Source organism: Notolabrus celidotus, chromosome 6, assembly GCF_009762535.1.
Source record: "Notolabrus celidotus isolate fNotCel1 chromosome 6, fNotCel1.pri, whole genome shotgun sequence".
Classification (NCBI taxonomy): domain Eukaryota; kingdom Metazoa; phylum Chordata; class Actinopteri; order Labriformes; family Labridae; genus Notolabrus; species Notolabrus celidotus.
In genome coordinates, this window is record NC_048277.1 from 6,387,771 (window position 1) to 6,411,553 (window position 23,783).

The 23,783-nt window shown below is 40.0% G+C and overlaps 1 protein-coding gene across 1 annotated transcript in view; it reads left to right on the forward strand.

Annotated features, from left to right (window-relative positions):
- Positions 1-23,783, forward strand: part of cdh13 (cadherin 13, H-cadherin (heart)) — a 463,737-nt gene that overhangs the window by 331,232 nt on the left and 108,722 nt on the right. Inside the window, exon 9 of the mRNA XM_034685408.1 lies at positions 18,331-18,471. Within this exon, the coding sequence (XP_034541299.1) occupies positions 18,331-18,471 (141 nt within the window). The remainder of the gene's footprint in view (positions 1-18,330; positions 18,472-23,783) is intronic.

The following is a 23,783-nucleotide window of genomic DNA, read 5'->3' on the forward strand; positions in this document are numbered from 1 at the left end:
GGCGGACACCCTTCCCAGGAACTGCCCCTGCCTGTCTTTTTTCACTTAACACTGCCCCATGACCACATCAGGTCTCAGTCAATCTTTGTTTCTGTCTTTAAGTGACTTCACTTTTTGATATACTGAATAAAAAATACAAATATAATTCATTTTGAAATTTGGCTGATCACTTTTTGACCATGAAAAGGAAAAATCTCACAAAGAGATAGAGAGTGAACTGTGATTAAATAAGGTTATTCTTGCTAACAGGTCCTTCTGTTTGCCTCTGAAGTGTAAAGTGAGCTTGTGCATATATCTTGTGTTGAATTTGAAGGTAACATTTGCGCTTGAATTTTGTGAGCTTAAAGATTCCTCGAATATGATTCATTAGTTGGTTAAAGTTTGGACCTCACTCATTTTCAAAACCCTGGTTACAGTCCTGGTTTGGAACAAGAAGTCGCAGCCCGCCAGATCTTGAGAGTAGAAAGAAAAACAATGAAGGAAACAGATGTTTTATACGATCAATGGAATAGGATAGCACTTAGATCCCATCCAAACCAACATTTATTTGATTTTGTTTCCGAATGTCTCAGGCTTGAAGGCAGAAAGTCTCCGTCCCTAAAGTGAGGGAAGTTCCACAAAGTTTTCCATGAGTTGGTGATATTTATGCCCTTCTTGAGACACTGAAAATAGCCATGATTGGGTTAGTTTTCTGGCAGACTAAAATGGCTTAAAGATTTATAGCTTATATAGCTTATATAACTTAATATTTGATAGCTTTAAGATGATTAAATTGTGTCTTTTGGCTTTGGACTTCCTTCCTTAGTGCACATTAAAAACTGCTCTGTCCCATCCATAAAATGCTGCTCTATGTCTTTGGACCTTGGCCCATTTCTATATTTAATCCTGCAGACAATACACTTTTATCCACAAATTATCTAATGCTGGATCTTCCAGTCACTCTGAGTGGATGTGATGATACAAGGACCTGCCTTTCTTTATTTACCACTGAGACAAGTTTATACAATAACTTGGTGAGTAGATTGATCATGGTTTGAATGTTACAACAGAGCCATGAACACTAATTTATAGAATAAGCTGCTTCTTAAACAAAAATGTATCTCCTGTATCTTAATGAGGAGTCAACTAGATATTACAAACATGGGCTTTTGTTGACCTGTGAATTTAAACTGTTTGTGTGGTGACTGTATGAGAAACAGACAGCACGCAGGGTGAGGCGCAGCTGCAGACAAACAAACCCAGCTTGTCCCTGCACATTTTGTGGACTTGTAGTCGTTGTATTCTTTCTTTCAACTCTATTTATAAAGCACTTTAAAAACGACCACAGCTGAAAAAGGGTGCTGTACATAAATAGACAAACAACGCAGGCATAAAACAATTAAAACACAGGATAATCAAAAAATAGAAATAATCAATTTAAAAAAAAACATAAAACACTAAAACAGGAGCAGAGTCTCATGCGGGGTTGAAAGCCAAGGAATAAAAATGAGTTTTTAGACAAGTTTTAAAAATGGACAGTGAGGAGGCTTGTCTAATGTGGAGGGGAAGCTCATTCCATAATTTAGGAGCAGCAACAGAAAAAGCTCTATCCCCCCTTGAGCTTCCGTTTTGACCTTGGTACATCCAGGAGCAGCAGATCAGCTGACCTGAGGCACCGAGCAGGAGTGCAGGGGTGACCATTTAAAGATTTAAAAACAAGTAAAATAATCTTAAAATGGACTCTAAAGTGCACAGGTAGCCAGTGGAGAGAGGCCAGGATTGGAGTAATGTGCTCCCTGTTACGTACTCCAGTTAAGAGGCGAGCTGCTGCTTTCAGAGGAGAGCTGCTGTGAAACAATCAGAATATAATGTTGTCCTTCATTTCTTTAACACTCTATACTTGACCTCTGCTGCTCTCTCTTACTTGCTCACGGCTGCTTTAAGAAGCAACCAAACTGTGGCATCTACTGCAGCAGGGGTCGTATGATTATAGGAATTTGAGGGAAGTTTTCAATCCATTTAATGTATTGATTGGTGTTGGTGGTGGGGGGCGGTCGATCGATATACGATCATGAAAACAAAAATTAGGATAGTTTGCTTTATCTATATTTTTGCACAGTTGTAGTCTAAATACAGGAAAGTAAAATGCAGGATTCTCAGACAGGACCTTTAGGAGTATGGGGCTTCAGTCTCAAACATGTTTATTTAAATTTAAAAAGTTTGAAGAAATAGAGCTGTGAGCTGCACCACCCAAAGGATTATCAAACTAAGAACCATCTCTGACTCAGTCCTTCAGATGCAGTTATCTGTTATTTATTGAACATGCAGGGATTGTTTGTAAAGCCAGGAAAGGCGTCACCTTAATTAGTTAACATTTTAGTATCCCTGAGAGAGCTCTGAATGAAATCAGAGCTGTTTTAGATCTTTAATTTAGTATTTGATAGTTCCCCCAGGTGATATTGATGCAACTACTTCTGCTCTGTGCTTAATGTTTGAACAATCATCTGTTCTGAAGAGACGTGTGCACTCTCTGATGTTGTCTCTAATCTTCTGCTGGACACCAAACACAAATAAAAGATAATATAAGACTTTTTATCCTTGAAGTTTTTCTGTTAATATTTGACAAAAGATACTTGGATGTGTTGAGCTTCTTTGTTTCAGCTGCATTTTCAGTAGTTGTCTCAGGAGCAATTTGTTGAAAAGAAACACTTTTATTTTATGCAGTCCTGCTGTCTGTACACCTACAGAACAGCCTTTGTAAGTTTCCTTGCTTTTTATTACAGCCCTTTGAATTTAGCTCAGGGGTGAGCTATAGTCACTGCTGCTCCTGAATGCATCCTGTATAGACATACAGAAATAAAGCTGCTCTGTTAACATTCTTTTCACACGCTGCCTCCTGTGTAGACGGTGTGATACAGTTGAGCAGGGAAATTGTTTTGGGATTTGTCGGTTATTATCACCTCATTGTGAGAGTGATAGTCCACAAATTGCAAGGAAGGACCTTGGGGGGAAAAGCTCGACCGGTTCTCCCTCATGTATCAGTCTTTTTTGCACAGTGATGTCCCAGAGGAGGAAGAAGAGGTATCTCTGTTTCTGATGGCCAGAGTGTTTTTTCTTTTGAGCCAAGGAACCAGAATCAAGCAGCAGTGATTCACTCCTTCAATGTAATGCTGCATCAGTGAGTTCACTGTCAAGGCTGGATCATCCAGGCTCATTCTTATGGTCGATTAGATGCTTTCTCATTTGTATGCAGTGAGGTTAGTAAGAAGTGATGGAGGCTGAAGTCAAGATAATAGTATTTGAATCTACGAGAAGTCAGGTCCACACTTTGGACTACAGTTTGTATTCCAAGCATGTTCCTCCACGTGTTTATGAAACTCATTTACCAGAGAAGTATTTTCTCTAATTAGATGAGATATCTTAACGTAATAATTTACATGAAATATTGAGCTCTTCAAAGCATTGCGCTGAATCAGGGTTGGCGGAGTCTCAGTCAGAGTGGAGGGACGTGCCTGAGGCTACTTACTCACATGCTGTGAAAAGAATTTGAATGCATCTACTTAAAGAAGTATCAATAAAATGTCAATGTTAACTTTGAAATAAATGAATGATTACATGAGTTGAAAATATATGCAAACACTTTAAACCTTTGGAGCTGTCAAGAGTTGTGCATGGGTAATGTATTCAACATTTTTCAGTCTAATGTTCCAATACAATAAAACTTATGAATACCATGCACTTTGAAACAATGTGACATATAATATCAACAGGTCTAAGGTCATACTTTTAACTCATATAACAAAATAAGAGAAGGCATGCATTATGGGTATATTGTGACTTTCTCTCAGACATTTGAGATTAAAGTTGGAATGAAAAAAGCAAATTTTTACATTTATATATATACTGGATTAACCTGGATTAAAGCTAGGGTTGGTAGTCTCTGAAAACCAGCATGAATTTGAATGTAGCTTTTCCTCATGACTCTAACCCCTCCCCTCCTCCCTCGGAGCTCCTCCAAAACGACGCCCCCCCCGCTCACATGCACGAGCGCCGCTGATTCTCGACCATATGATCGTGACTGATTCAAAACCGGTCCTCACCAAAACATTATCATAGTGAAAGTTTAAAACACAAACAAACATGGCTGCTGTTAGAACTCACAACTATCATGCTAGCATTATCCAGTTGTACCGGTGACACGATATCAGGAGAAAAGTTATAACACATATATAATACTGTAACAGCTCTACTGTTTGTTAAACGTGTTCAGTGTAGATGTTCTTAATTCATACAGTGTTGACGGTCAGTGAAGGCATCAGGAGAGGTGTAGAGTGTGCGAGTGTGAGAGAGGAGAGGAGAAGTTTTTCATTCATTCAAACATTGATTGTTGTTTTGTTGGTTGGCGTGATCACGGCCGACAGTGACCGGTTATTAAAGCTCAACGTGTTCACAAATCGGCTCGTCATCACTACAGCGTCCGGACGGACGCTACAATAAATATATATTTTCTGTAGGACTTACTGAACGCCATTAATTATTCTGCTTGTTGGTGAGAGCTTTTTAGACTCTGATCCGGACTACAGTACAGTCCTGAGCAAAGCACCTCATCAGGTCAGAGGGGACAGGCCCGAGGACGAGCGAGAGGGGCAGTAAATAGAGTCAGGGGAAGTAGAGGCAGGAGACGGGGACTCGGAGGAGTGCACGCCGGGGAAATGTACGCACAGGAGGAGGGCAGAACGGCTGGACGGGATTTGATTGGTTTAAAATTTGGGGAGCCAAAAAACGGTGATTGGTTAGTGTTTTCCCAGGTTTACTCTGGCTGTAGATAGCAGGTTTTTTTCACTCTTTTTTAGGAACACATCATGTAATGATTGCCATCAGGACATAAAGATCATTTTAACCAGTATGACAAAAAGTGTATCTAAATCTGATTACCAACCCCAGCTTTAACTAGAAAACATAGTGGCCCAAAGCTTCTTTGGTAAGATAGCAAATATTAAAAATTGAATCCGTAAGTTTATAGAGAGAAATAAATCGTAGTCAGGTTATCGATAATTGTAGCTGATGGGATGTCATTACAGTAGATTGTGTTCCTCCTGCTTTTGCCCTCCATACAGACTGTTTTTCTTGCATACACCACAGCTTGCTGATACCTGGTTGGTGAATGCTACTCAGACCACAAACCAGACGACTTCCAATAATCTCAAAACAGAGATGACAGTGAGCCTAAAGGCTGATTTATACTTCTGCGTTGAATCAACGGCGTACCCTACGCCGGGGGTCCGCGTAGCTCCCGTACCTACGGTGAGGCCTACGCACGTAGCTGATGTGCACCTCCTCCAAAATGTAACTCCCCGTAGAGACGTGGACCGCAAGCCCTGTGATTGGTCAGCTCGGCGGCTTTGTCTTTCCCGCATTTACAGCACTTCCGGGATCCCGGACATCGACCGCACATCGGCCGTGTATTTCATCTCCTCCTCTCTATTCTTCATGTAATCATGTCTGTATGATAAACAGCAAGATGTATCAGCTGTAGATTAACATAGCACGCTCTGAATCGCTGTGGAAAAGTAAACAGAGATCGTAGTGGGACCGGAAGCAGGCGGCCGGCCATCAGAGAGACCGCACTGCCCTCAGGCGTTTCGGCAGAGAATTGCTGCGCGACACGGACACATCGACGCACAAGTATGTGGTGCTCATGTCTGCGTCAGCCCCTGCTGCGTAGGGGAGACGCAGAAGTATAAATCAGCCTTAAGAGTGAAAAGTGAACTGGTCACACTTGTTTTTTATTGTGTTCCATTTCCCTCAAGTTTCTGCAACTTCTGCAACCTCCCAGGCACCCCCTGACGAGGGGTCGGGACTTAAGTTCACAGGTCTGCGAATAACAGTATTGTGTGAAGCCTCTGGGCGTCTCATGGGAGGCACGTGTTAGGTTACTGTCTGCTGCAGACTGATGGAGCAGAGGAGAGAGACAGTGATGTCACCTGGTCCCTATATGTTTCTATGAGTCCTCACCTAAAGACTGTTGACAGGAAGCCTCACACTGAACAGTGATGGATGCTTTGAGATGTCCAAAATAAGAAACTCTGAAAATCCAGATACAAACACCACCACACACTTCAGATGGATTGTTATTGGTAATTAAAATAGGAATATGCAAGTTTTATTCTGGGTCAATGTATTGGCTTTTACCAATTTTGGTACCCAGGAGTTCATTTCTTGTTGCCATGATATGGAAACAGGTATTGGTAAATTTGATTTATCATTAGTATCATATTAATGTTCAAAATGTTGCATCCTAGTCCCAGATAGAGAGAGGGACTTTAGGGAATATCACAGTTGACAGCTTTACATCATAACCCTCCTCCTCTGCATGTGTGAGGTTCAATACAATACATCTATGATTCTGAATGTTACATAATTGTTATGATTTTAGTCTGTATTTAGATTTTTTAAGATATATTTGGCAGTTCATTATACATAAGATAGTGGATATTGGATTAAACTAGAAAATTACGTTTGTGTTAAATGTCAAAGTTGGATTATGGCCAGTTTCATTGTTCTGCCTTTTTAATAACCCTGCCCCCCTGAAGTGTTTTGTTTTGCACATTTCATGCAGCTATCAATACCCCTTTTGTGATTTTTAAAGAAGAAAAGAGACGGGGGGAGCAACTTAAAATTAAACCTTGTTATCAGTGTGTCACCCTCCCACTAACACCCCCATATGTCCCTCGGTGTCTCCTCTGGGTGAATGCTAACCATGCCTTTAGAGGCTGATGAAAGAAATAGATCACTTGCGTAGGTTGCAGTGGCCTAGAAAAGGGTCTCACGTGGCTGCCATCCTACTGTAATTAACCATCGCCAGAGTGATTAATCATATGTCTATAGAGGTGGAGTGCGGGCGGTCCTGTGACCTGTGAGGTGAAGTGGAGCTAAAATGTTTGAGGGAGAGTGAAAGTTTGAAATGTAATTACTGTTTTTGTATGAAGAGTGAATTAATTTACATATAATATTAGCATAAACAGGATTTGAGAAATATCTGTGATGGCTGTGTTTTATTTATTTAAGATCCTGTCACAGAACTGTCACACTGACTCACAAACACCTGCTGTGTGCCACGCTCCAGTCGCAGTTGGAGTGAAGTTCTTTAAAGAGGCAATGGTTTTCATTCCAGTTTGAAGTCCTCAAAACCCAGGAATTCATGCTGATCAGCAGGATGTGAAGTTTGGTTTCCATTTTAAAATAACATATCCTGGTACATGATGAGTACACAATTTTACAGATCAAATCTCACAAGGCGATGGCTGCTATCTTTTGTGCACAAGGTATTGTTTTGTGGCACAAGATGTGGCAGACAAGTACTTCAAAGTTAATCAGAAACACTAATGTATTTTGCAGTCTCAGTCAAATGATGTGAACGTCTTTCAATGTTACTTTGTGCTCATTATGAAATTCCTTTGTGCTTTTCCTCTAAAGAGCTGATCTTTTCTGAGCTCAGTGGAGGAACGGTATGCAAAGACAGAATTTTGAAGTAAAAGATTGTTTTCATGAAAAATAACTACCCTGTCTCGATACTCAGACTGCTTTTGAATTTATTTATGTTCAGGAAAAGGAACGCAGCTTGAAATATTAGCAAGCCTGTCCTGAAAGTGACGCTGTGAGACCTCAGGGTAATTTAACCTTTAAATCAAAGCCTTGTTGTAAAAATGTAATAGTCAACTGAGACACAAACAAAGCAGTTTTTTTAAAACTAAAAATATCTTGGGTGCTGTTGGCTTGGGGGGTTATGCATGCGTCACATATACAGAGGCTATAGTCCTTTTGGCAGTGGTCATGGGTTCAATTCCCTGCCTTGACCATTTGCTGCATGTCCTCCCCCACTCTCTACCCCCCACATTTACGCTCTATTTAGCTGTCCTATCCATTAAAGGCAAAAAATGCCCAAAAATATAGTTTTAAACTTTATGTAAGCTACATCCACCTGGCAAGTCCAGACATGACTTATTTCAAGATATTACATAAATATACATACAGTATATATATAAAGAAAAAAAACTGAATTGCTTGTGATGAGGGGGCGGGGTGACTGGAGGAAGGTGATTGATGACCATCCAACTTTCTTTTTCTTTTGAAATTATTTTCTTTTTCTTATTTTGAAGGAAGCTAAGGTCCAGCAGCTTCTAGTATTTCACTTATTTTATTTCAGGTTGAAGTGTTTTTCGGGGACTAGGGGAATCTTTTGTTGAAATAACATTTTTGCTGATTCGTGACTTACATGTGACAAGGGACTCATTATTTGATATCAATTAGTTTCAAACAAAATACAGACAAAGACAAAAGTTACTTCCACTTTTACAAATGCTGGTTATTCATTTCAGTTATCATCTTGTTATGCTCTTATTTTGTAGGGTTACTGTAAATGTAGTGTGTCTGGTGAGACGGTAGGAGGGGGGGGGGCTGCTGCACATTTCAATGCCAAGGAAGAAAGAAAATGTATGCATCAAGCAGAAGAGTCCCTCAACCAGAAGACTAAGCAGGAGTGGTATATGAGGGCGTAAAGGTGAAAGGAATAATGCTGCTCATGTAAAAATACAGTCTCAAGTGGATTTTTGTAAAACTCCTGTTGGAATCTTCTTCTGAGCCTTTGTGCATCTGTCATCATTTCTGTAAGCGTTTGAAAAGAAGCCTGAAGAATAGCCGGTGGTTTGGTGCTTGGAGCGAGGACTAGTGAAGGACCAGAGGAGAACAAAGAACCCACTGCCAATTTGATTATAATATCACACCTATTCAGAGAGTTAATGCGGTGTCTCAGATGTCAGGCTGCTCTCTTTTCCTCTCTGTCTATTCTCTTCCTCTCCTTACTCATCCCTCTCCACTCCACTCTCTCCCTCGTCCTCTCATCCTCTTCCTTCTCCATGCTTTGTGCCGGGATCAGCCTTCATTCAATGGGCTTTGATGAAATCCTTTCAAACCAGAATGTGACAGTGTGAAATGTCATTCTCCTATCAGATGTCTCTGAAACAAGGCCTGTCATATCATCCGCTATGCTCAACTTCATTAGCTCTTTGTTCACTTTCACATCGGTTTTTCACAAACACAATCACTCCATGAATTCACTCATGGCTTCCTAGATTTCCTCCCACTTCAATTTAACAAAGGAAATTAAACGGCACTTTAGAAAGAAGCAGAGCTTTTCTTCAGGAGGTTATGATGTTTTATTTTGTTCACTCTTAAGTTCAGTTTGTCCAAAAGTTAACATTTGTCCTCATGAAAACAAAGTTACTTTGGCAGGACAGAGGCTCTGCTGCCTTTAGGAAACCAGGAAACATGCTCTATTAATCTCCTAGGATTGACACTGAGATAATCTGCAGGACTGATGAAAGGTAGGACAACGATAAAGCACAGAATGATGAACATTAGCTATGCGGGAATACCTCAAAATAAAAGAAACACCCATGACTCCAAAAGCAACATTTAATTGAGGGTTGAACGATGATCAAGGCTGGAGCCTCAAAAGTAAGATTTATATGTAAAATATGTCATATTATTAAAGGTAAAGATTAATTTGCAAGGATTTTAAGGCAAAGGAGTAAAAACACAAAGATAGATTTAAAAACTCATACACAGTTAACTTTAAGCAAAACAGCTGTTCAAAAACGAGAGGAACAGCTCAGATGACTTAAAAACGAGAGGAACAGCTCAGATGACTTAAAAACGAGAGGAACAGCTCAGATGACTTAAAAACAGGAGGAACAGCTCAGATGACTTAAAAACAGGAGGAACAGCTCGGATGACTTAAAAGCAATAGGAACAGCTCAGATGACTTAAAAGCAAGAGGAACAGCTCAGATGACTTAAAAGCAAGAGGAACAGCTCAGATGACTTAAAAGCAAGAGGAACAGCTCAGATGACTTAAACGGGAGGAACAGCTCAAACGACTTAAAAAAAAGAGGAACAGCTCAGATGACTTAAAAGCAAGAGGAGCAGCTCAGATGACTTAAAAGCAAGAGGAGCAGCTCAGATGACTTAAAAACAGGAGGAACAGCTCAGATGACTTAAAAACGGGAGGAACAGCTCAGATGACTTAAAAACTAGAGGAACAGCTCAGATGACTTAAAAACAGGAGGAACAGCTCAGATGACTTAAACAGGAGGAACAGCTCAGATGACTTAAAAACAGGAGGAACAGCTCAGATGACTTAAAAGCAAGAGGAGCAGCTCAGATGACTTAAAAACAGGAGGAAAATGTTTAAATGACTTAAAAACAGGAGGAACACTTTAAATGACTTAAAAACAGGAGGAACAGCTCAAATGACTTAAAAACAAGAGGAACAGCTCAGATGATTTAAAAAAAGAGGAACAGCTCAGATGACTTAAAAAAAGAGGAGCAGCTCAGATGACTTAAAAACAGGAGGAAAATGTTTAAATGACTTTAAAACAGGAGGAACACTTTAAATGACTTAAAAACAGGAGGAACAGCTCAAATGACTTAAAAACAAGAGGAACAGCTCAGATGATTTAAAAAAAGAGGAACAGCTCAGATGACTTAAAAAAAGAGGAACAGCTCAGATGACTTAAACAGGAGTAACAGCTCAGATGACTTAAAAACAGGAGGACCAGCTCAAATGACTTAAAAACAGGAGGAACAGCTCAGATGACTTAAAAACAGGAGAAACAGCTCAGATGACTTAAACAGGAGGAACAGCTCAGATTACTTAAAAACAGGAGGAACAGCTCAGATGACTTAAAAGCAAGAGGAGCAGCTCAGATGACTTCAAAACAGGAGGAAAATGTTTAAAAAACTTAAAAACAGGAGGAACACTTTAAATGACTTAAAAACAGGGGGAACAGCTCAAATGACTTAAAAACAAGAGGAACAGCTCAGGTGATTTAAAAAAAGAGGAACAGCTCAGATGACTTAAAAAAAGAGGAACGCTCAGATGACTTAAAAACAGGAGGAACAGCTCAAATGACTTAAAAACAGGAGGAACAGCTCAAATGACTTAAAAACAGGAGGAACAGCTCAAATGACTTAAAAACAGGAGGAACAGCTGGGATTACTTAAAAACAAAAGGAACAGTTCAGATGACTTAAAAAAAGAGGAACAGCTCAGATGACTTAAACGAGAGGAAGAGCTCAGATGACTTAAAAACAGGAGGGACAGAATAGATTATTTAAAAACAGGAGGAACATCACAGATGATTTAAAACAGGAGGACCAGCTCAAATGACTTAAAAACAGGAGGAACAGCTCAGATGACTTAAAAAAAGAGGAACAGCTCAGATGACTTAAACGAGAGGAAGAGCTCAGATGACTTAAAAACAGGAGGGACAGAATAGATTATTTAAAAACAGGAGGAACATCACAGATGATTTAAAACAGGAGGACCAGCTCAGATGACTTAAAAACAGGAGGAACAGCTGGGATGACTTAAAAACAGGAGGAACAGCTCAAATGACTTAAAAACAGGAGGAACAGCTCAGATGACTTAAAAAAAGAGGAACAGCTCAGATGACTTAAAAACAGGAGGAACAGCTCAAATGACTTAAAAACAGGAGGAACAGCTCAGATGACTTAAAAAAAGAGGAACAGCTCAGATGACTTAAAAACAAGAGGAACAGCTCAGATGACTTAAAACTTGAGGTTGCACATGAAAGCTGTGTCACAGGAACAAGTGATGCTTCTAGCAAAAAGGGAAGGCTGTAAAAAATGCATGTCAAGACAAGATTTTAATGCAGAAACAGTGTCAGCAGATTAAATATTAACTGTTAGAGAGAGAGTATGTCACTCTGAAGGAACAACATCAGCAGTACATGTACACAGTTTGAGTCAAGGTACGGAGGAAGTTTCAGCGTGTGACAGTGTAACCGACTCCACAGCTGTGGTCCAGACAGAAATACTAACAGTGGTATACAAACTCATAATGGATAGCCATGACATGATGGACTGTATAGAGTATAAAGACCAGACCTCTACTCACCCCTTTAGCACCAAAGTATTTGACATACAGTATATGACAAAAAATGCAAAAATCCCCAACTGATCAAGGTTGCGTCCACAGGTGCAGCCTTTGTAGTGTCTTAGATAATCAATCTTTTTAAATTAACCATCCAAAATACTGAAACAAAGACAAACAATTAAATTGTTTTCAAATGCACTGAACTAACATTATTTATTTATGATTTTAAATTATTGCTAAGATCATTATAGGAGTAGGAATCTGGAAGGAGAGAGAGGGGTGATGACATGCGATAAAGGGTCTCTGGTTAGATTTCAACATGTGTCACCCGCTCGGAGGGCGATGATTTAAATAACAATAATAACAAAGCAAAGAAAAACTTGCACCACAGGAATTAAGATTGTTGATCTCTTTTCTCTCTGCACCAGATTGCTAAAAAACATGACTGTACAAAGACACAGAACAGATATTGAGAAGTACAGTTGGTCGACAACTCTGCTTTATATCCCTTTTCTTCTATAAACACTCCGCCTTTCATTTGATTTAGTCTATCAAAGCCCACAGGAGTAATGGACTGAGAATTTCTTATCCCACTGGCTAAGATGCCATTACTGCTCACAAAAGTTTAATGAAGTGCTGCCAGACAAGTTTAGGAGCTGAAAAATGAAAGAGTTGACTTGGAGGATTATATCACTCACTTCACACTTTGCCAGTAGAAGTTTTCTGTAAACTGGAGGAAAATTCCCAGATGCAGTAACTCTTGCCCAGAGTGAATTTGAACATCCTTTCCTGGCCAGGTACTGCCTGGGAGTTTATAATTGAGTTGAGACTCAGGAAATACTCATTAAGACGTTGTCAGTCGCCAGAGGAGGCCACGCTCAATGTGTTTAGACACCACTGAGACTGCAGGTATCCCTAAGCCCTCCTCGTCTCCAGCTGGAGGGCAAAAGTGTATTACTGTGTGCTGGTGTGTGTGTGCATGTTGTGTATTCATGCATGTTCGTGTGCATGGATTTTCTACACTCACAGGTCCGCGGAGCACCATCTGCCTGCATGGTGTTTGATGGAGCAGTAGCTGCTTGTGAGGGACAACCCTGTCACCCAGTATGTGTGACAAAGTATCGATGGAAACACCTGCTTGTTGTCTTGCTCTTTCCACAATCTCCTGTAGAGCAGCTGCTTGAATAGATAGAGTTTAAGACAGGGGGCGATGCTAGCCTCTGTGTTGGTATTTTCCTTAAGGTATAAAGTGTCCTGTAAATGGAAACTGACTGAATAGCCCTGCTTTATCCTGTGTAAGTAAATTTGGTATTTAAGGGATTGTTTTCTCAAAGGTTAGCTTGCATGCTGAGCTAAAGTGGCAACCTCCTGAGAAATAAAGCCAACATGCAGAACCAAAAGCTGCAGTTCCTCAATCAGCCACATGAGGCTGGCTCGAGAAGTGAGTTCATTGAATATTTAATGCCCAAATTTACAGAAAAGTAAATGTTTAATGTCTGGGGAAATGTTTGTTTTTTTGTCTTTCAGCTCCTCTAATCATGTGATTATTCTAGTTAATTCATTTATGAAAAACATATCAAGTGGTTGTTGCTTTAATCACAGGTGGTTGTTGCTAGCTGCTGTCAAGTGTTTATTCCAGTTTGGCAGTGTAGATGTTAATATGGCTTGCAGTCCAGTTTATTGCACCAACAGACCATTAAAGAAGTATGTGCTGCATGTTTTTTTTCTTGTCAGGGAATTTGCATTTCAAATTATATATTAGCACTAATTAGCATTGATGTCTGTGCTTAAAGAACCTGGCTCATTAGTTTGTTCATTCAATGGTTTGTTTGAGGCAGCTCTTTCATGGGGGTGAGGATTATTGTTAGTTTTTTGTTGGTCAGAGAGATGCATTGATAGGGAGACTGGTTCTTTAAATAGAAACATGCTAATCACCAACCACTCTCTCTCCATACTGAGAACTGAGTGAGCGAGCAGCCTGCTTTCTATATACCACATGACGGCTCAAGTCAAATAAACAACCCAAAAGTAACACAAACATAATCATATGTATTTGAAATCACAGCTCATTAGTAAGCTAATATGCTCTCCATGTGTGTCAGGATGTTTAGCTTTGCGAATGTGATGTTTTCCAACCACTCACGCTCTTCCAGCTTCAGCCTGTCATTCAAATACGCTCACTCCTTACTCCAGAGAACCAAAATGGTAACAGCAACAAATACACTTCAAAAAGGAAGTTGACGAACCAATGAGTGATGTAAAGGTCAGCTTCCCATACATTATGTCATTCCTGACCTCAATGTGTCATCTCAGAGCATGTGTCAGTGTGTCTCAGCTCCCGTTGATGTGATAATTAAAAGGGGCCGGAAGGTGTGAAGCCACATCGATCGTCTGATCTCCCCCCTGCCTGCCTCAGATTAGATTGATTAGAGCTCTATGTATGATGAGAACAAGCAAGAGCAGAACACACTGACAGCTAGCACTGCTGCTCACTTTGACACTGAGCCCATCAGAGGATTTGTGTACAGTGTGAGGCCGGATTTAGCCCAGCTATTTATCAGTTAACAGTATCATCAACAAGAATCAGGATGAACGTCCATGAATGAAAATATCAGTGACATTATGAGGCAGAGCAAAGAGTCCAGACACAATGGTGAGTTAATAGATGAATATCCCAGACAATTATGAAATAGCTTGTATTATTACCAACTGTGATCCAACGACAAAGAAAGCAAAACCATGATGCATAACAAAATTCAATCAGAAAGCAAATGATAGAGAGAGCAAGAATACAACAGTGGTCAATCAACCTAGAGCAATAGTGAAGAGAGAGAATGCTGAATCAAAGCAGTGACACTGATATTGAGAAAATATTTTGTGGTTATTTCACAGCAGTTACTCTATAAAGAACATATAAAAATACTTCTGCATTTCCGCACAAATGTGCAGGAAGGTCCCAAATTTGGTTTGCTTGCAGCTGAAGTCGCACTTCTTACTGCCTGCTGTGTGTCTCTGCTCCGCTCTCTGTCACAGCCTCTACACCGCTAGCTGTCATCATATACTGTAGGTCAACAATTACTGATGTCTTTCAGAGTCCAATAAGACATGTGTTGTTTACATATCCTGCAGACAGACAAAAACCAGAGGAAGGAGGCGACAATATGACATGCTCCCTTCAGGTTTCATGGCACTGCACCATGAGCGAAGCCCATAAAATGACTGAATTAGTAAGAAAATTAGACAGAGAGCACACTCTGAGCCGATTTCAAGGTTTCTTTTTGTCCATTAAGCTCTGTTTGAATTCATCAGCTCTCCCTTTGACTAAAGTCATGCGCTAGATAGAAATGAGGCGCTCTGGTGCAGGTGTTCTCAGCTGTCAATAATTTCCAGTCCTGTGAAACTGGTTGAATTCTCTCCATACATGTCAGTGATTATGCTGCTTTATAGTGACGCTCTTGATACAAACTTGTCTCAGTCAGGCTTGGTGCACTGTGTGTAAGTTCAAGTCAATGGTCAGTCATAGCTAGGTCCCATGAAAGAGATACAACAGACTGAGTTTGCCCCAAGCTGGTACACTCGGCCCCAAGTGTTCATATTGTGTTCCTGTGGTGTGGAAGCACATCACAGTCTTGTTTGATTTTTACTGGTATCTTATTGAAATTGAAAAGTCTGGTACCATGAAAGCAGTGCATCCAACCATTTAATTTTGTACAAATACCGTAAAAAGTCAAATTCAAAATACATTTTTAGTCACTTACAGTCCATGTCTAACAGAAGATTCAACAAATGTCTTGTGGAACTTTTCAGGATCTGGAGCAGATCCACCTTAATGTCTCCAAAACTAAGGATATGATTATTGATTTCAGACACAATACTGAGCACAAAGTTAGTGTCATTCACAGGGAACATGTACAGACTGTCGAATCATACAAATATCTTGGAAGTGTGTTTGATCCTAAATTGAAGTTTGATGTCAATATGGTCTCAAAAGAAGCCAGCAGAGGATTTACCTATTGAGAAAGCTGAACTCTTTTAATGTCAGTAAGATGATTTTAAAGCTGCTGTGAGGAACTTTTGTTTTGTAAAGGAGAACTTGTGGTCAATGCTGAAGATGATAATTTACAGTAATGGCAAGAAATACAGCCCAAAAGAGCATCTTTGGAAAGCCATACAAGGTACAGCTCATAGAGTCAGCAGAGAAATCATCAGAAACCTCACTAAATCAGTTTACCAGTGACCTCTGACCCTCACTGAAAGAAAAGGAGGTTATATTGGACATTTGAGAAACACTTTAGATTTGAAATGTTTCAGACATTAACAGTTTTATTTTGTACACAAATGTAAAGAAAACAGTTGCTTTTGTTGAAGTTTGAATAAAATTGTAGTAAATATTATTATTTTCAATCAACAGAACATTTAAAATGGTGCCTAGTTTTTAATTCCACAAGTTATATGCTCTTATCACCAACATGCATAATAATTTGGCACGCTCGTTTCTGTAGATTCTGCATTTATTTAAAAATACACCCGACATAATTTGAAAAGCATCATTTTAACCACACAGTTGAAGAAATATATTCACCATCTGACTTCTTGACAAATTTGAAAACGACTGTTAATATAGTTTTTAACATATTCACAAAAATACTCAAGGGCCTAATAATTGTGCATGCAGTGTATGCATGATGGATATGTTGTTTAGTAAGCTATAAATGAGTTGCTCTTCTTTGGATGAATAAAGTTGTATGAATCTGAATGTGAGTTACCTTTGTGGCCATCAGCTGGTCCATCAATGCCCTCCTGTTGGTGTTGTAGTCGCTGTGTTACCCAAGCCCTTGTAGAAATCCTTCTTTGGGGGGAATTCTTCCAATTAAAAAAAGGCAAAAATGCTGAACTTATGTGATTATGTTGCTGAGAATATTTGTAACCAGCGCTCATGTGTATCTCACTCCTCTGCATTTTGAATCATAGGTTGATAAGAGTAGGAGCATACATGCAGACAGAGGTGTATCTATGATGCAGAAGAGAGCTTCAGCAGCATGCTCAGGGAGACAGATGGATGAAGTTTATTAAGCATGTGACAGCTAACACCCCCAGTAGGGAGAAAACCCTGCAGCAGATAAATAAATGTTGGCTTAAGCAGGCCCTACCTCCTGTTATTTACACACCAGAGTCAACGTCTCTATTACGCATGAATTATGGCAACAAATGATAATTGCTGCCACGATCATTATGAATGCCATCCTCTCCCTGTATCTGCAGCTATATTTCTCCAATTGTTGTATAGATTGCAGATGCTGGCAGGCCGGTAAATGAATCCCAAATCTTATTTATTTGTGCTTAAAGGGACGCTACAGTGTAATCACAAACGGAGCCCTCCCCCTTCTGTGTGTTGCAGGGCAGAATCATTGGGCTTGATTAGTATTGTATGCATGAAACACATCTGTTTGGCTCAGGTATTATTAATACCTAACTCTTGGTTTCATATTCAGAACTAGAAAAAAGAAAAAGAAGGTAAGAAAAGGTATGAAGACTCTTATAGCACAACAGAAACTACAGAATCCCTGAGTGACGGCTTTGATTTCATGGATTACGTTGAGGAAAATAGTTTGTTTTTGCAGGCATGAAATGGAGACCTTGATCTGCCCAAAGCATTGTGAAGGATGTGTGTTAAAACCAGCTCTGAGCTTTTGGAAATCTTTCAAATGGATGTACAGAAACCTGTACTTCGTAGCTTAGGGTAACTTATTCTCTCTTTTTACCACAGAGGGATTTCAAAATGTGGGGTCCTGACCTTTTCCTAGAGTTATGAAGAGTGTTTACTGAAGCTTTTAGCACTGACGTGTAAGCGTGAGGATGAACATTTAAACTATTATGAATTTTTGCAGCTATTATGTAGTAAATTTAGCTGTGCCAGCCTCTAGTGGACTATTATTGGAGCGTCCAAGTGTTGTTCAAGAGTCTTACAGAGACATCAAACATGGTAATACGTGTTAGCTCTTGCAACATGGAATAAGTCAATCCATCATATTTCTTATCACTCCTCTCATTTATGATTATCAATCTCTCAAAGAGTCTCAAGCATTCATAGATTTGCAGATCATCAGTGATATTAACTGAAAAACAGTGTGTATGAATCCTTCCTGATGCAGAGCTGCCGCTGTGTAAATGTTTATCTCATACTGTAAAGTGTTTGCAGGTGCAGTGCTTCTCTGCATATACCTGTTTTAACTTACTTCCCTTTTCACATCAGAAGAGCTGTGTCTACAGTTCCTCTCGCGGTCACCTCTTTGTTTCTTTCTCTGCAGAATTTGCCGCACAATACGTATTTGTCTTTTATGTTATGTTTTATGCCTTCCTTTTCTAACTCTGTCACTATTCATTTATCTTTCAGACACTGCCGACCACAACATATGAATTAGAGATTGTGGCCAAGGACATGTCAGGAAGAGAAGTGGGCCTGACCGGGACAGCAACAGCTACCATTACCATCACAGACAAAAACGACCATGCCCCTGAGTTCACACATCCTCTGGTGAGAAACATCTCCTCTTATCTTCTTTTCTGCTTTAAAAAAGTTTGTTTTTTTCTTGATTCCCTCGCTGCTGACACATAGCTTCCACAGATGTTACAAAAGAAAGCTGTGTTTGTAAACCCCTCCAGGGGAGTCAGGGGTTGGGGTCAGTTGGAGCTGAGATTTGCTGCATTACTTCAGGACACTTTAACCGGGTGTATACTTCCAGATAGCATGCTTGAAGCGAGATTTTCTGGTAGATGAAAACATCTCAGACTGGTTATACTGAGGCACATGGTCAGCCCTTTGGAGCTTTTTAAAAATCTAATTATTAACAGTCAGAGCGGCTTTATATGTTTTAAAGACTTGATAGAGAGCATGTCATTAAAGACTGTTATTACGCTGCTGATAAATAGCAGATGTCCTCTGCTCCTCTCAGATTGTGGATGGTATCTGGTTCTCTGCAAGATACTTGCAGTTCATTACAATTACTGCACTAACAGATAAAAGGTCAAACACATCAAGATGGAAAACTTTTATTGTCGACTCCCAATAAAAAGCTAGAATTCAAATAATAACCATAATGAAAGCTAGGTTAAAAAAGAGTCAGATACAAAGCATTGTGTGGCAGTGATGACTGTTTTCCACAGTCCATATATAACCTTTAAGGACCAAATTAATTAATATACAACAATAAACACAGTGCCATACTAACGTATCTGCTGCCCTGGGTTTCATAAACCTATCCAGTACTGTTTCCTCAAGCTGCCTCATAAAAGTCCACCAAATGTTTGTCCTTGAAAACACTCACAATCTGCCAAATGTTCATTAGTCATGTAGACACAGTAAATAAAAGAGCTGTCCCTTGTCTGTTCTCTGAGCATCATTTCACCTTTATGTGTTATTACTGGCCGAGCCTCTGCCTTTGAATAAAGTGGCCTTGTTGGTAACACATGCATACAACTCAATCTGACAAGAAGACGGTCTCAGGGATCAAGGACAGAATCAGAGTACACTTCTGACAATGTGAATGTTACCACGTCATCTTACCAGCTGACCTGAGCAGGTAGCTTTGAGCCAGGCTGAATGAAGATGAATCAGCTTTATGACAGCAGTGGTCTCTGTTATAGAGCATCAAGGCAGGAGGGGATGATCTGAAACTGTGTTTGGATAAATGTTTGGTCTACATGCTTTATATGAGCATACTCAGAAGCATTAGAAGTTACACAGACACCTTCATGTGCATCTGTTTTAGAGTTTTGTTCTTAAAGTTTGGCAGTGTTTAAAAGAAAAGTTGAATCCCACCCAGCCTTAGTGTTGTAGTCAAGTAACCAAACGTCTCTGGTCTGAGTCATTTCTTAATCAATCCAGGCGTCCTGGCAGGAACAGTTACTGAACAACACGCCACATGAGTGTGCATCAAGAAAGTACACATGTCAGTGCTTGCAACTAGAGCAGGGAGCATATAGATTATTTGGAACATATAGAAGAAAATATCAAAAACAGTGAACAGTATTTATCAATAAATAATGCTGAGTCCTATTCTCAATCCTCTGAATGCTGATGCATATCTGCAACGTGATGTTAATGAATGCTAAGTTCACATTAAGCCACACTAGTCTCCTTTTTCTTAGATTGCAGCAGTTTGTGTTTTTAAAAAATAAACATCCAATCACAGGTTAGGGTTACAGGGATATGATAAGCAGGTCTTTCTGTGTGCATGTAAACACCACATCCCAAATATGATCAAGACCAGGATTCGATTTAAGGATACTCAAGTCCATGTTGGATTACCAGAATTCAGTAAAACAGCAAACATTACATGAAGCACCACCAAGAGCAAACCAAAACATCAGCAGGTGAGGAATTAGGTGTGAATAAGAATAAATGAACCAAAAGGGAAAATAAATATAATTTAAAAATAGCAACCTAGAGGAAATATCAGTAGTATAACGTTTAGAGTTTAGTCTTCATACTGTCGCATGCCACCGCTGTTTGACAGATGAAATAACCACTCAAGTCCTCAGCAGCTCTGACTGCACAGTCACTCAGCCAGCCCTTCCCAGACAGGATTCACCTGCACAAAGCTTGTTGCCCCTACAACTCACCCCACCTACACAATATGTGCATGTGTGTTTTCGCCCACTCAAGGACTCTGCGACTCACTGTGACCTTTAGCTTTCTTATATAAAAACATTCCTGTCCTTGTGTACTTAAAGGAAAGCGGAGGAATTGGCCAGAAGAGATCACAGAGTGCAGAGAACGTATGTTACGTGAAGTCACACATCGGTGCAATCGGGTCACATGGTGCAGGAGAAAGATAAGGGAAACTGTAAGCATGAGTGGGAGGAGAAGCATTGGGGTTCAGTGATGGTTTGTTTAGTCAGCACTGCCTGAAGGTATTGGTGAAAAGCTAACAGAGTAAACTGCTGCCTGTCAGTCAGGCTATAAAAAAAGAAAACATACAAATAAAATACAGAGAATAGTCAAAAATAAATCACACCTTGGGCCACCTCATGATGAATTTGTCAGAAACTGCTACCAAGGTATTTTTCAGCTTCCTTGTTTTCCTGGTTTTCACCTCTGGAGGTGAGAACACTGATAAAAATACAAGGACCCATAGAAAAAGAGCCTTTTTTGCCTTAAGCAGCAGTTGTTACACTGAGTTGTGTTGTTCTTAATGGAAAGACCTTCAGCTGTTGTCAGGTTTTGAGATACATCACGCTTTGCCCCTACCAAACTCTCCCCCCAGCCCTCCCATGATGCATCGGGGTGTCAGGGGAGCTTGTAAGGAGTGCAGCTCAGATGTGAAATGTTACAGCTCAGAGGGCTCGGCAGGGCCGTGCAGAGTGCACGATGTCCGTGTCCCAGTTAATGTTCTCATTTCTCACTGGGAAGAGTTCCGTTTAACGGCGTGGAGAAATGGAGCTTTTAAAAAACAAGTGTTTGAAGGCACTAAGCTTGCTGGATAAATCATCTACCCTCCACTTTCCCCTGACCGCTCCCAACCTGCACATGAATCATCTGTGACCTTTCATGTGACCGCCATCATGATACGAGTACTTGCAAGGTCCCCGGGTTTGTATCGTGTGCAGCTCTGAAGCTCTCAGCATATACATTATTTATCAAAATATTCATGTCTTTCATGGAGCTTTTCAAAATCCCTCAGAAAGATCTTGACTTGTCCTTTTTTAAAATCACCGTCTCCTACGTATCCGATGAGAGCTTTTAAAGCATGTTTTCCAACTTGTGAGCAGAAGTCAAGCTGAGAAAGATGGAGAGAAGAATGAAAGATGAGTGTAAAGACAACACAGAAGGATTCAGAGAGCGTCAAAGAAAAGAGCGGGAAAATGAATGGACATGGGATGTGTTCCTGTTTCTGATTATTTCTTGAAAGCAGTGTCGGTGGGTTTTATGAAATGACACTTCGTGAATTCAGCAAACATAATCCCATCATGGAGTGCCTCTGTGTTCCCTCAGACCTACCTACACAGCTCTTTGCATAGAGACATGTATCTGTATCCTGTGAAGTCTGTGCTTCAGACCACACTCTGCTCATGCATATCCTCAGATGAGCCAGCAGGGAATCTCTTCTTCTTCCCTCCTTAGTTCAGCTCTCTGCCAGGAAATGTTGAAGTCACACTTCATCTCAAAGAGTTAGAAAACAAGTCGGCCTCAGTGTTGCACTTTGAAATGAGATAACTATCCACTTCTGAAAATGGATCACAGTAGATATGGTAGTCTTCGTGTTTGAATTGTTGGCTCACAAAAGTATCCAAAGAGGGGAAGAACCTTTCTTTCCAACACTGTCTCATTTTATTTGTTATTTTGTAAATTGCTGTAAAGTTTAGAGCTTCCTTTAGGCAAGAGTCCAGGCAGCATGAAGACATGTCTCCATGCGCTCTAAAGGAAGACATTATTAAATGAAATTTGACTTTAAAGCATTTAACATAAAAGATGCCCTGACTTCCTGATGATGGCCTCTGGTTGAATGTTTTTAATGGCATTAGGCCAAAATGACTGACACGGAGCTTGATCCAGCAATCATCAAGTGAGACGTCTCTTTTTCCTGGACTGAATGCGATGAACAGATATCTGTAAATGAATACAGGGGAAATATTTTGGCAGTCGCAGAGCTTTTGAGTTCACTTGGATCTGTTGTAGATGGAGCTATAAAAAACAGTCGTGTTCAGACAAACTGTGGTTGTATTCTGACACACCATCCATGAGCAGAGCAGGAGAGGTGAAACACAATACCTCAAGCAATCACTGAACTCATCATCTGTTGTCTGATTGTGATTTAGCTTTTTAATAACCCTTTTTGAATGTGTGTTGGCCTACAAATACAGACAACAATCTGTTTTTGGATGCATTTATCAACTCCAACCTCATTCTTGCTTCCAAAATCGCTGTTTGGACTGCTCACAAAGATGAGCGCTCTGAAAATAAACTGCATGGATGATGAGCTAGCAATAACTTGTGAGGAGGTCACTAAGTTAGCAACACTAGAGTCTTATTACAAACTTCTTTCTGCGTCTGCCAGCATCGATATTTGACAAATCACACTTCAGCACTATCAGGCAGAACAAATGTGTGCGGAGTCAAAGGAGGACTAATGTAAGAGGCAGAGTCATGGCAGAAAAACAAATTAAAGTTTGATGTAATCTGTTTGGTAAAACAAGAAATAATAAAAAAGATAGTGCAGAGGCCTCACAGAGTGTTTGGATTTATATGTCTGAAAGATTAATTTTCCTACACAACCTCCACGGATAATCACTGCTGCTGTTCTGAGGACTGAAACCTTTCATAAAAGATGGGAGAATTAGCCGAACAGCACGCCAAACTGTCATTTCCTTCCCCCTTAGTAAGGTCTTTTTAAGGATGGATGATTCTGAGTAATCTATCTTCCATTTTAAAAATCATAAGCCGAGGTATCCTTTCTTACAGAGCGGAGAAATTTATGAGATTTTGCTTCTGTCGGGGACTGGGCTCTGACCTGATTAATTTTTATAGTGAGGTTCTAATCCTGTTTTTATGAGAAGGAGAAGAAGAAAGAAGATGTGGAATCCCTCAGCTGCTCTGTCGTGTCAAAGGCCGGAGACTTACGCTTCTGTTTCGAGATACTTCTCATGATGACTTCTCATTGATCTGCTGTTTGTCACCAGGATTATATTGCTATTATATGTATGCTTGTGTACTGTCTCTGGGATCATGAGCTGTGTAAATGTCATTTTAAATTTGATTAATAATAATCTTCCTCTGTGGAGAGGAGCCTTTTGTGGATATCATTCGGTCTTGGGATTACAGGTTGTATAAACTCTTGTGTTGATGTC